The following is a 13,628-nucleotide window of genomic DNA, read 5'->3' on the forward strand; positions in this document are numbered from 1 at the left end:
ATGGGAAGTTTCTTGTCTGTGATATGGGGTGTCTGTATACATATATGTATATTTCCATTTTTAATACAGGGTAACAACATAGGGTCTTGTCTTTCACCTTTTAAGTTCAGGGAATAGCTTGTCCTGACCACACATGTTATCAGTGTAATGCTTTATGAAGCTTTAGAAATGAGCTCTTGACTCATTAAAAAATAATAAACATATTATTTTAATATCTTCAAATAAATAATCCAAGGATGTGTGTTTCACACTATAGCATCAATGCTAAGTTGTGCCTTGTAGATTTGCATTGGCTATACATGCAAAAGACTTCAGTTAGAATGAAGTAGATTCCTTAATTACTATGAAATTCTATCTTGCAAATGCTATAGAATAACTTATACTTTAAAATATATTTGCACATTTTACATGTGCTATGTGGTTGCCTTTGGGTTTTCTGTACAGACTGTTTTTGTTATTAAATGGTAAAGGCTTGAACTACGCTCTTTTGTGAAATAAATTGACAAAACCTAAAAAAAGAAAAAAATAATGTGGGTCTCAACCTCACATTTTATACCTAAACAATTCCAGTGGGATAAGAAAATGAAATCATAAAAAATTACTAGAAAAAAAAGGAGAAAATTTTTCATAAAACGGAAGCATGGAAGATCCTTTATGCCTTACACTACCCTGAATTCACACCCATGGCTTCAATTGTCATGACTCCCAAATTCATTCCTCTTTCAGAACGCTCCTCTGAGCTTCAGACCACACACTCAACTGCCGACTGGACATCTCTACTTGAATATCACAAACACAACTCAAAAGCAACCTGTCAAATTTAATTAATGACAGCTCTCACCCCAAACAATCTTCCTTCTCAGTGAATGACATCCATCCATCCAGGTGCACAGACCAGGAACCTAGAAGTCACTCTGATTGCATCCCTCTCCCTCGCAACCTCTACCTCCCTTTATTCGTCCATTGCTACGTCTCTCAAATGTACTTCCTAAATATCTCTTGAATGCATTTTTTTCTATCTCTATTGCCACCACCTTAGTTCAAACTCCCATCATCTCATGAGTGAAGTTCTGTGCCCTCTTGCCAGGTACCACTGCAGAATCGATCTAAGCATGGTGCCACCATGCTTAAAACCTTCAAAGCCTCACGTCACTTCTCAGATGAAGATCAAAATCCACTCTTGGGGGTGTAGGGGGATTGGGGAGAGGTTGGTCATAGGACACAACATTTCAGTTAGGCAGGAGGGAAAAGTTCTATTGTAGAGCTCCATTGTGCAATATGGTGACTATAGTTAATAACAACATATTATACACTTGAAAATCACTAAAAGACTCCATTTAAAGTGTTCTTACCATCAAAAAATGGTAAATGTATGAGGTGATGCATATGTGAATTAGCTTGACTGAGTCATTCTACAACTATACATATTTCAAAACACCATGTTGTACATCGTAAATGCATACAATTTTTCGTTGTCAATTTAATTAATATTTTTAAACACCCACTCTGGTCTTTTTTTCCTTTTTTGAGAAGAGTGGTCTCTGTCCCCCAGGCTAGAGTGCAGTGGTGCGATCATAGCTCACTGCAGCCTCCACCTCTCAGGCTCAGGGAATCCTCCAGCCTCAGCCTCCTGAATAGCCGGGACCATAGGCATGTGCCACCACGCCCCGCTATCTATTTTTATATTTTTTGTAAAGACAGGATCTCACCACATGGCCCAGGCTGGTCTTGAACTCCTGAGCTCCAGTGATCCACCTGCCTCAGCTTCCCAAACTGCTGGGATTAAGGCGTGAGCCACTGCACCTGGCCCACTCTGGTCTGAAGTCCCTTGCTTTCTCTCAGTCTCTTAAAATTACGTGCTCAGTAAGATGAAGACTGAAAAATGTCCACTCAATGTGGTGACATGACGATAATGAGAACCTCAATGACATCTCCATTAGCCACTTCCTCTGTGCCATTCCAGTCCTCTAGGCCCTACCGTGGCAAGCAGTCCTACTGTGGCAAACACGAAAGCTGATGTGCCTGTTCTCAGGCCCACACCACATCTCTCTGAATTCCTTGTCTCAGGGCTTCTCTGGAGGCACAGCCTGGGAAAGTCACTGGAATAGACACAGGGCCTTCGCACATGCCACTTCCTTTTCCTGAAAAATTCCGTTGACATCTTGGTTATGCCTTCCACATGCCTACTCAACTTTCGAATTGCAGTTCAGGTTTTACTTCTTTTTTTTTTTTTGAGATGGAGTTTCACTCTTGTTGCCCAGGCTGGAGTGCAGTGGCACAATCTCGGCTCACTGAAACCTCCACTTCCCAGGTTCAAGCGATTCTCCTGTCTCAGCCTCCCAAGAAACTGGGATTACAGGCATGTGTCACCACACCTGGCTAATTTTGTATTTTTAGTAGAGATGGGGTTTCTCCATGTTGGTCAGGCTGGTCTTGAACTCCTGACCTCAGGTGATCCACCCGTCTCAGCCTAGGATTCACTTCTTTATGGAAATCTTCTCTAGTTTCTACCACTAGGCCAAATTCACCTCTTGTTAGGCTCTTACAGTGTCATGCACTTCTTTTTTTTTTAAATCACAGTGGAAACCTTGTAATGTTGTGTTTAAGTCATATCTGTTTTCCCCATGAGACTGGGAGCCAATTCATATATCGTGAGAGTAATCAAACAGACTCCCCTGGCCACCCACTAGCTAATAAAGGCAGGGATGAGTCTGGAAGTGACTTTGAAATCTAGCAACGTTGAGACTTGGAAATCACACAGGTTCAGATCTGCTCAGGTGCCTGAGCAAATACAGCACTGCCTGTGGTATCTCCCCCAAACTGCCTTGCCTGTCTGTGCCCCATTGCCCCTTCCTTTGTTATACCTATGTATTCCAGTGCAGATGGGAAGCCTGGAGAACCATGGCTGCCTCTGTAGGAGCTCCATGTTTTCAAGCCATAAATCATCTAAGAATCCATAGCATCTAGATATATTAGATTTCTATTACTGTAGAACAAATCTCTTCCAAATGTAGGGGCTTCAAACAACACCCATTGACTGGCCTAAATTTCCGTAAGTCAGAATCTGGGCAGGTTGACCTGAGTTCTCCACTCCAGGTCTCATAAAGTCAAGCTGGGCTCTCATCTGGAGACTCTGAGTAAACATTTGTTTCCAGGTTCATCCGGATTGTCAAGTGATTTCAGTTCCTTGCGGTTGTTGTTTGACTCACCACTCCACCAACACCGCCGCCGCACAAACCCCATTTCCTTGCTAGCTGCCTGCAGAGAGCCACTCTTAGCTTCCACAGGCTGCCTGCATTCCTTGTTGTGGGGCCCCTACATCTTCAAGCCAGAAATAGTGTACACAATTTTGTCATACATCCTACCCCTCTGACTTTTCCTTCTGCTGATAACCAGAAAAAAATGTTCTGCTTTCAAAGGCTCGTGTGATTAGATTAAGTCCATCCAGATAAATTCCCATATCCCATATAATAAAATGCCATCACAGCAGTAATACCCAGGGCAAAATTCATAGGGCCATCTTAAAATTCTGCCTACCACACCAGGTATATTAGAGCCTTGTTAAACATTAAGCAAGTTAAACATTAAGCAGCAACATCACCATAGTGTTGCATTTGAAAACAACTACAATCAACTGAACCAGACTGGGAGTTCTGCTCCACTTCAATTTCCATCTCAAAAGGAGCTGGCTTTTCCTTGGCTGTTACAAATGGGCAATAATTATTGAGCCTCAGAATAATCAACGTCCACATAAAAATCTTTTATAACATAGGCGTGAGTCACCACACCCAGCCCATCTTCAACTTCTTTTAGCACCATGAAGGTGAACATGGTAAAAAGGAAAATCATTCTGGACCTAATCTGATGCAATTTGTGTAATTGTTAAGCAAACGCACACTTGACAACTCATACAAGTATTGTGTAGCACTGCTAATTTATTTACAAAACACCTGTCAAATACTGCTCCACTAATATTGTGCTTCCATTTTTTATTTTCCTTAGGAAAACATGTTCCTTCAGTCATCAATGCTGATCTGCCTTTTCCTGCTAATATCTGGTTCCTATGAGTTATTCGCTGAAGAAAATTATTCTAGAAGCTATCCTTGTGATGAGAAAAAGCAAAATGGCTCTGTTATTGCAGAGTGCAGAAATCGTCGACTACGTGAAGTTCCCCAAACGGTGGGCAAATATGTGACAGAACTAGATCTGTCTGATAATTTCATCACACACATAACGAATGAATCATTTCAAGGGCTGCAAAACCTCACTAAAATAAATCTAAACCACAACCTCGATGTACAGCACCAGGACAGAAATCCTGGTATACAGTCGAATGTCTTGAATATTACAGATGGGGCATTCCTCAACCTAAAAAACCTAAGGGAGTTACTGCTTGAAGACAACCAATTACCCGAAATACCCTCTGGTTTGCCAGAGTCTTTGACAGAACTTAGTCTAATTCAAAACAATATATACAACATAACCAAAGAGGGCATTTCGAGACTTATACACTTGGAAAGTCTCTATTTGGCTTGGAACTGCTATTTTAACAAAGTTTGTAATAAAACTAATATAGAAGATGGAGTATTTGAAACGCTGACAAATTTGCAGGTGCTATCACTATCTTTCAATTGTCTTTTCCGTGTGCCACCCAAACTGCCAAGCTCTCTACGCAAACTTTATTTAAGCAACACCCAGATCAAAAACATTAGTGAAGAAGATTTCAAGGGACTGACAAGTTTGACATTACTAGATTTAAGCGGGAACTGTCCGAGGTGCTTCAATGCCCCATTTCCATGCGTACCTTGTCATGGGGACGCTTCAATTAATATACATAGTTTTGCTTTTCAAAACTTGACCCAACTTCGATACCTAAACCTGTCTAGCACTTCCCTCAGGAAGATTGATGCTGCCTGGTTTAAAAATATGCCTTATCTGAGGGTGCTGGATCTTGAATTCAACTATTTAATGAAAGAAATAGCCTCCGGGGCGTTTTTAACGATGCTGCCTCGCTTAGAAATACTTGACTTGTCTTTTAACTATGAAAAGGGGAGTTATCCACAGCACATTAATATTTCCAAAAACTTCTCTAAACTTTTGTCTTTACGGGCATTGCATTTAAGAGGTTATGTGTTCCAGGACCTCAGAAAAGAAGATTTCCAGCCCCTGATGGAGCTTCAAAATTTATCAACTATCAACTTGGGTATTAATTTTATTAAGCAAATCGATTTCACCCTTTTCAAAAATTTCCCCAAACTGGAAATAATTTACTTGTCAGAAAACAGAATATCACCATTGGTAAAAGATACCAGGCAGAGTTATGCAAATAGTTCCTCTTTTCAACGTCATATCCTGAAACGACGCTCAACAGATTTGGAGTTTGACCCACATTCGAATTTTTATCATTTCACCCGACCTTTAATAAAGCCACAATGTACTGCTTATGGCAAAGCCTTAGATTTAAGCCTCAACTCTATTTTCTTCATTGGGCCAAAGCAATTTGAAAATCTTCCTGACATTGCCTGTTTAAATCTGTCTGCAAATAGCAATGCTCAAGTGTTAAGTGGAACCGAATTTTCAGCCGTGCCTCACATCAAGTATTTGGATTTGACAAACAATAGACTAGACTTCGATAATGCTAGCGCTCTTACTGAACTGTCTGACTTGGAAGTTCTAGATCTCAGTTATAATTCACACTATTTCCGAATAGCAGGGGTAACCCATCATCTAGAATTCATTCAAAATTTTACAAATCTGAAAGTTTTAAACTTGAGCCACAATAACATTTATACTTTAACAGATAAGTACAATCTGGAAAGCAAGTCCCTGGTAGAATTAGTTTTCAGTGACAATCGCCTTGACATTTTGTGGAATGGTGATGATAACAGGTATATCTCCATTTTCAAAGGTCTCACAAATCTGACACGGCTTGATTTATCCTATAATAGGCTCAAGCATATCCCAAATGAAGCATTCCTTAATTTGCCAGCAAGTCTCACCGAATTACATATAAATAATAATATATTAGAGTTTTTTAACTGGACATTACTCCAGCAGTTTCCTTATCTCAAGTTGCTTGACTTACATAGAAACAAATTATTCTTTTTAACTGATAGCCTATCTGATTTTACATCTTCCCTTCAGACACTGCTGCTGAGTTATAACAAGATTTCCTACCTGCCCTCTGGCTTTCTTTCTGAAGTCAGTAGTCTGGCACACATCGATTTAAGTTACAACGTGCTAAAAATGATCAACCAATCTGCACTTGAAACTAAGACCACCACCAATTTATCTATTTTGGAACTACACGGAAACCCCTTTGAATGCACCTGTGACATAGGAGATTTCCGAAGATGGATGGATGAACATCTGAATGTCACAATTCCCAGACTGGTAGATGTCATTTGTGCCAGTCCTGGAGATCAAAAAGGGAAGAGTATTGTGAATCTGGAGCTAACAACTTGTGTTTCAGATGTCACTGCAGTGATATTATTTTTCTTCACCTTCTTTATAACCACCATGGTTATGTTGGCTGCCCTGGCTCACCATTTATTTTACTGGGATGTTTGGTTTATCTATAATGTGTGTTTAGCTAAGGTAAAAGGCTACAGGTCTCTTTCCACATCCCAAACTTTCTATGATGCTTACATTTCTTATGACACCAAAGATGCCTCTGTTACTGACTGGGTGATAAACGAGCTGCGCTACCACCTGGAAGAGAGTCAAGACAAAAACGTTCTCCTTTGTCTAGAGGAGAGGGATTGGGACCCAGGACTGGCCATCATCGACAACCTCATGCAGAGCATCAATCAAAGCAAGAAAACGGTATTTGTTTTAACAAAAAAATATGCAAAAAGCTGGAATTTTAAAACTGCGTTTTACTTGGCTTTGCAGAGGCTAATGGATGAGAACATGGATGTGATTATATTTATCCTGCTGGAGCCAGTGTTACAGCATTCTCAGTATTTGAGGCTCCGGCAGCGGATCTGTAAGAGCTCCATCCTCCAGTGGCCTGACAACCCAAAGGCAGAAGGCTTGTTTTGGCAAACTCTGAGAAATGTGGTCTTAACTGAAAATGATTCACGGTATAACAATATGTATGTTGATTCCATCAAGCAATACTAACTGACGTTAAGTCCTGGTTTTGCCCCATAATAAAGATACAAAAGAACGACATTTCTGTCTTAATCATCTATTGCTATGTAACAAATTACCCCAAAACTTAGTGGTTTAAAACAACACATTTGCTAGCCCAGAGTTTTTGAGGGTCAGGAGTCCAGGCACAGCATAACTGGGTCCTCTGCTCAGGGTGTTTCAGAGGCTGCAATGTAGGTGTCCACCAGAGGCACCGGCATCTCTGGGATCACACCCATGTGGTTGTTTTCTGGATTCAATTCCTCCTGGGCTATTGGCCAAAGGCTATACTCATGTGAGCCATGTGAGCCTCTCCCACAAGGCAGCTTGCTTCTTCAGAGCTAGCAAAAAAGAGAGGTTGCTTGTAAGATGAAGTCACAATCTTTTATAATCTAATCAGGAAAGTGATATCCCATCACTTTGGCTATATTCTATTTGTTAGAAGTAAACCACAGGTCTGACCAGCTCCACGGGAGTGACCACCTCAGTCCAGGGAAAACAACGGAAGACCAAGATGGTGAGCTGCGATTGCCTCAGTTGGTCAAAAACTATTCTCCCTTGACTGCCGTCCTGGGATGGCCTGCTATCTTGGTCATAGATGGTGAATATCAGGAGGCAGGGATCACTGTGGACCATCTTAGTAGTTGACCTAATACACCTTCTTTTCAATATCTGAGAACTTCTGCCACTGTGACTAATGGTCCTAATATTAAGCTGCCGTTCAGATTTATCATATATCTATGACTACATGGTAATATTATGCTGTGGTTGCATTTGGTTTTATTTACAGTTGCTTTTACAAATATTTGCTGTAATATTTGACTTCTCAGGTTTAGATGCCATTTAAGAACTGAGATGGATAGTTTTTGAAGCGTCTTTTACTTCTTAAACATTTTTTTTAAGTTATGCAGCTAAATTCAAAGCTTTTGGTGTATTTTGTTAATTACCATTGCTGTAAATCTTAAAATGAACAAATAAAAATGTTTCATTTCACAAGAGGAGTGTCTGATAAATATATGGTAGAGAAATTGGTCTTTAATATAAAAGAAATTACCATATATGCTAAATTTTTTGAGAACTCTTGAAAAAAGTATTTGGTAGAAATCAAAGGGGAAGCAATTTTCATGAAGCTTTTACATTAAGATTCTTTTTTTTTTCTAAAAAGATGCAATAAATTTTTTATTGTAAATTGACAATTTATAATTACATAAATTTATGGGTTACAAAGTAATGTCATAAATTGTATATACAATGTGGAATAATTAAATCAAGCTAGTTAACATACCTAATACCTCAAGTACATTTCCGTCATAAGAACATTAATTTTAAAGTATATAATACTCCATAAATAGAGAAATTCTATCTTGATTCCCTCCATATAAGACATAAAGGCAGAATGCCTGGCTGTTGGTAGCCTTCATTCAATTCCCCCAAATGAAACACCTTTGGCAACGCTTTCCACTCCTACTGTCCCCATTGTCCTCTCCATCAGTCCACAGCATCCTCTATCCAGTATGGGTATGAATCTTGAGATATCTGATGACATTTACTTAAGAATAACTAGAAATTATCCAAGCATAAGAAAATGAAGTCCCTGCAGAAGGAAAAGAGGAAAAGCCTCCAATCTACTATCCTTCCTTTTTAGTTAAATCTTATAGCATGAGTTACCTTTAATATGTGCTTCTAAGAAACTGCCCAAAACAATGTGTCATAGTGCTATTCGACATGGACAAAAGTGGAAAGCAGTGCAAGTTTGCCAAGGACAATTTAGTTTTGTCACATTGCATCCTGTTTTGTGACCATGATGAGTTTATATGAAGACGTTTATGCTTGTGCTTGTAGCAGTATAGGCACAAATATCTAAAAGCAAGATCAGATGGGTGTGGTATCTCACACTTATAATCCTTGCATTAAAATTTACCTTTATTGTAAAACTACCAGTTGAACCACATGCTTCCCACTGTTCTCAGCAAAAGGCACCTTAGTTAGAAGAAAGGTAGAGACTTTCTATGGAGGAGGAATCTGTAAGGATCGAGTTTTATCAGCTACCTGGGAGTCAGACCCCGATAGATCCTCCTCCACACTCCCTGGACCTTTTCCTGTCAAGTGGAGACTCTCACTCAGAAAAAAAATCTCCATTCTTTTGATGCAGGTCATTCATATTCAGATATTCTACATTGTTCAAGCAACAAAAATTGAATAAGCACCTACTATGTGCACCAGTTGGCACTGTGTCAAAATGTACCTATGGGGAGTCCTTGGATCACTGGTGGCAGGTCTTCTCCTCTGCATTTTTCTCAAGAGCAGGCGTCAGGGGAGCATGTTTTCATGGAGTGAAAGAGGGGAAGGAAGAATGGGCTTTGGAAAGTGGCAGCTGTGTCATAGCAGTCAGCCTCTGTATGTGCGAAGGACTCTCCAGAGGCCCCCGAAGCCTCCATGCTCCTCCTGGTACTGCCACAGTTCTTGAAACCATTCATACATTCTTCATTTCTTATTTATTTAAGTTCTGGGGTACATGTGCAGATCATGCAAGTTTGTTACATAGATATACATGTGCCATCGTGGTGGTTTGCTGCATCCATTGCCCCATCATCTACATTAGGTATTTCTCCTAATGTTATCCCTCCCCAATCCCCCCACCCCCTGCTATTCCTCCCCTAGCCCCTCACCCCCCAGGCCCCAGTGTCTGATGTTCCCCTCTCTGTGTCCATGTGTTCTCATTGTTCAACACCCACTTATGAGTGATAACATTCAATGTTTGGTTTTCTGTTCTTGTGTTAATGGAGCCAATACTTAAGTCATTAACAGTTTAGCTATCATTATACAACCAAGCACCTCTGTTTTTCTAAGAGAAAGAAAATGAGTTATCTTTTAAATTTTTTTCTTCTTTTCTCTTTTCTCCTTTTCCCCACTCCCTACTTAGCTCTTTAAAAATGCAATTATAACCTTTACCTTCCCTTCACTAGACACTCCCTACAGAGCAAGCTTATCTATGCGCTTACTTAGAAGCTCCAGAGTCAAAAATTTCACCCACCAGGAGACTGCCTCAAGAGACAGCAGTCAATTTACAACCTAAAGCATGCCCACAACAAAACTCTCCCCTACCTGGAGGATATCTTGAGACAATGGTCACTTTACAATCTAGTTCTGCCCGTGATGGCACCCTCAACCATCTGGTACATAAGACCCAAAAGCAAGTCACCTCACCTGCTACTCTCTTCCCTGCATGCCATTCATGCCAACCCTCCTTTTAAAAGCCCCTGCTTTCTGCCCCAAAAGCAAAGTGATACTCTTAAAGTCAGGAGCGTATACTTCTCCTAAGCTAATCTTTGGCGTAAAAGTCATTTTATTGAGAATCTCCATACACTGTTGGTGGGAATGTAAATTAGTAAACCACTACGGCGAACAGTTTGGAGGTTCCTCAAAAAACTAAAAATCAAGCTACCGTATGACCCAGCAATCCCACTGCTGGGTATATACCCAAAAGAAACGAAGTCATTATATTGAAGAGATATCTGCACTGCCATGTTTTTTGCAGCACTGTTTACAACAGCTGAGATTTGGAAGCAACCTAAGTGTCCATCAACAGATGAATGGATAAAGAAAATGTGGTGCATATACACAATGGAGTACTATTCAGCCATAAAAAGAATGAGATCCTGTCATTTGCAACAACATGGATAGAACTGAAGGTCATTATGTTAGGTAAAATAAGCCAAGCCCAGAAAAACAAATATCAAATGTTCTTATTTATTTGTGGACTCCGAAAGTCAAAACAATTCAACTCATGGACATGGAGAGTAGGCGGATGGTTACCAGAGGCTAGGAAGTGAAGTGGGGGCTGGGGGATAGGTGGGGATGGTTAGTGGGTACAAAAAAATAGAAAGAATAAATAAGATCTACTATTTGATAGCACAACAGGGTGACTATAGTCAATAATAATTTAATCGTACTTTTAAAAAATAACTAAAATAGTATAATTTGATTGTTTGTAACTCAAAGGATAAATGTTTGAGCGGATGGATATCCCATTCTCCATGATGTGATTATTCATTGCATGTATCAAAACATCTCATGTACCCTGTAAATATATATACCTATTATGTCCCACAAAAATTAAAAATAAAATTTTGTTTAAAAAGTCACTTTCTTTATACTAGACCTCACTCTTGTTAATTCAACTCTGCAAGGGGTGAGCAACTGAACTTGTGATTCAGTTAAAATTAGAGCCTCAGACCCCTTCTGTTGAGAAAGAACAGGTCTCAAATGTTGCAAATCTCTTTTACCTTTCTCAAGATTCTAGCCTCTCCTATCACCAATTTAGGTAAGAATATAAAATCATCAGGCCTGGGTTACATCATCTATCATCCTCTTGGATCCAAAATGTATACTTAATGGACAAAGGCTTTTTGAACAACTAATATGTGCTAAGTCTTAAGGTGGGTTCAAAAATGGCCAGGATCCATCAACTAATCAACGGATAAATAAAATACGATCTATGCATACAATGGACTATTATTAAGCCATAAAAAGTAATGAAGCGCTAATGCTAGGATGCAACATGGATGAATCTTGAAAACATCATGCTAAGTGAAAGAAGCCAGACACAAAAGACCATATATTGTACGATTCCACCGATGTGAAATGTTCAGTATAGGAAAACGCATATAGTAGGTAAGTAGTTGCCTGAGGCACTAGAGGGTTGAGGGGTTGGGAGAAGATGCATATGGCTATTCGTGGGTTGGGAGTTTCTTGTTGAAGCAATGCAAATGTTCTAAAATTGATTGAAGTGATGATTGAACAACTCTGTGAATATACTGACAGCAATATTTCTCTTCCTGGCCCCTTTTTTGGGTGGTTTTTCTAGCATTGCTCTACCATGTCTAAAGCTCCTGGCACTTATACTCTTGAAGTCTTCTCTATCAGCTTTCCCAGACCCTCTGCTTTTTTCTTGGAATTAAGATTTGCCAGATCCTTGTTTGGCACTGACCTCTGATTGTTGGCCCAAACTACATGAGTTGGAATGCCTGGTCTGATCAAAGTAGAGGATCTAGTTGATTCTGGACAAATCACTCCACCTCTCTGAGCACGATTCCTCATTGGCAGAGTGGACTAAATGGTCTCTGAGTGATTTTCAAATATGACAAGTACTCTAGTTTCCTCGGGCTGCCACAAACTGCATGACTTAAAATAACAGAATTTTATTGTCTCATAGTTCTGGAAGCTAAAAGTCTGAAATCAAGGTGTCTGTAGGGCCATGCTCCCTCTGAAACCTATAGGGAAAGATCCTTCTTGCTTATTTTGGCGTCTGGTGTTTGCCAGCAATCCACAGTATTCCTTTCCTTGAAGACGCAGGACTCTAATCTCTGCCTCTGTTGTCACATGGCCATCCTCCCACTATGTCTCTCTTCTCTTAAGAAGAGAAGTCATATTGGATTAAGGACCCACCCTACTCCTACTATGACCTCATCTTGACTAATCACATCGGCAACAACCTCATTTCCAAATGAGGTCAGTTTCTGAGGTCGTGGGGGTTAAGACTTCAACATATAGTTTTGGAAGGATGCAGTTCAACCCATAACAACAACCATGGCTTTTCTTCTTTAGAAATTACTGAGAACTTTGTGAAAGTTGAAAATGCCCTTGTGAATGGGAGAGTCATTTCTGACTACTGGAAGAATAAAGGCAATTTTCTTATCAGCTATTAATAAAGCTATTATAACAATAGGGCCAGGTTTCCACTGTCATTATCCTTGAACTTAAAGCCATAATAGTATCGATTATTTCTAAGGAGTACAAGGGAAGGTTACATAACTGTGTTCTCTTCATTTCTGCCCTTAACTGCTTTCAGGGAAAGGGGAATAGATAAAGCCCCAAGGCCTTACTCGGCAATCAGTGCAAGACATAGCAATGTTTTGAACCTGAAGGAGACAATTCAGGGCTTACTGTGCCAATGACTCAAAATGGAAAATGGTCTTTATAAATGTCCCTCCAGTGTACAAAGGGTAGAGACTAGAATTTAAAATTCATTAGATATTAATAAGAAAAACCAAAGCAAACAAGAAATCTACTTATGACCATAGAACATTGCCATTGGGAAGCTGTTTATTATTTGAGCCTTTTTAAAATTTCTTTTTTTTTTTTTTGGTAAGAAACATATTTCTAGGAGTAGAGAGAAAAGGCTCCTCTGTTTTGTGTACTGAGTCTTTCCCTCCTTTGATATTATCCCTGGACTATTTTAGGGGTAGCTCCCCAGTTATCTCAGTAATGATGACCCCGGAAGCTTAGAGATGATGAACAGCCATGTCTGGGTTTGTGAGAAAAGCTCCAAATGCAGTTGTTCAAGCCAGAAGCCAGGGCCTTATTGTTGACTCTTCCCTCTCACCCCAACACCCAACCACTCATCAAGCAGTCTGCATTTGTCCTCCTAAATTCCTCTCCAACCCATCCCCCATCTCTGTGTCCAGCATCAACACACCTTGTCCAAGATACCT

At 39.9% G+C, this 13,628-nt stretch overlaps 1 protein-coding gene across 3 annotated transcripts in view; it reads left to right on the forward strand.

Moving 5' to 3' along the window:
• TLR8 (toll like receptor 8) overlaps positions 1 to 8,130 on the forward strand; it is a 17,091-nt gene extending 8,961 nt beyond the window's left edge. For 2 of the 3 annotated variants that reach the window (XM_017508810.1, XM_017508811.2), the window contains one exon: positions 4,003 to 8,130. In XM_017508810.1, coding sequence (XP_017364299.1) covers positions 4,003 to 7,125 — 3,123 coding nt within the window. In that variant the 3' untranslated portion in view covers positions 7,126 to 8,130. The remainder of the gene's footprint in view (positions 1 to 4,002) is intronic. The other variant, XM_017508812.2, reaches the window with a different exon arrangement.
• The last annotated feature ends 5,498 nt before the right edge of the window (positions 8,131 to 13,628 follow it).

The sequence above is a fragment of the Cebus imitator genome, unplaced genomic scaffold (assembly GCF_001604975.1).
Source record: "Cebus imitator isolate Cc_AM_T3 unplaced genomic scaffold, Cebus_imitator-1.0 Scaffold401, whole genome shotgun sequence".
Taxonomy (NCBI): Eukaryota; Metazoa; Chordata; class Mammalia; order Primates; family Cebidae; genus Cebus; species Cebus imitator.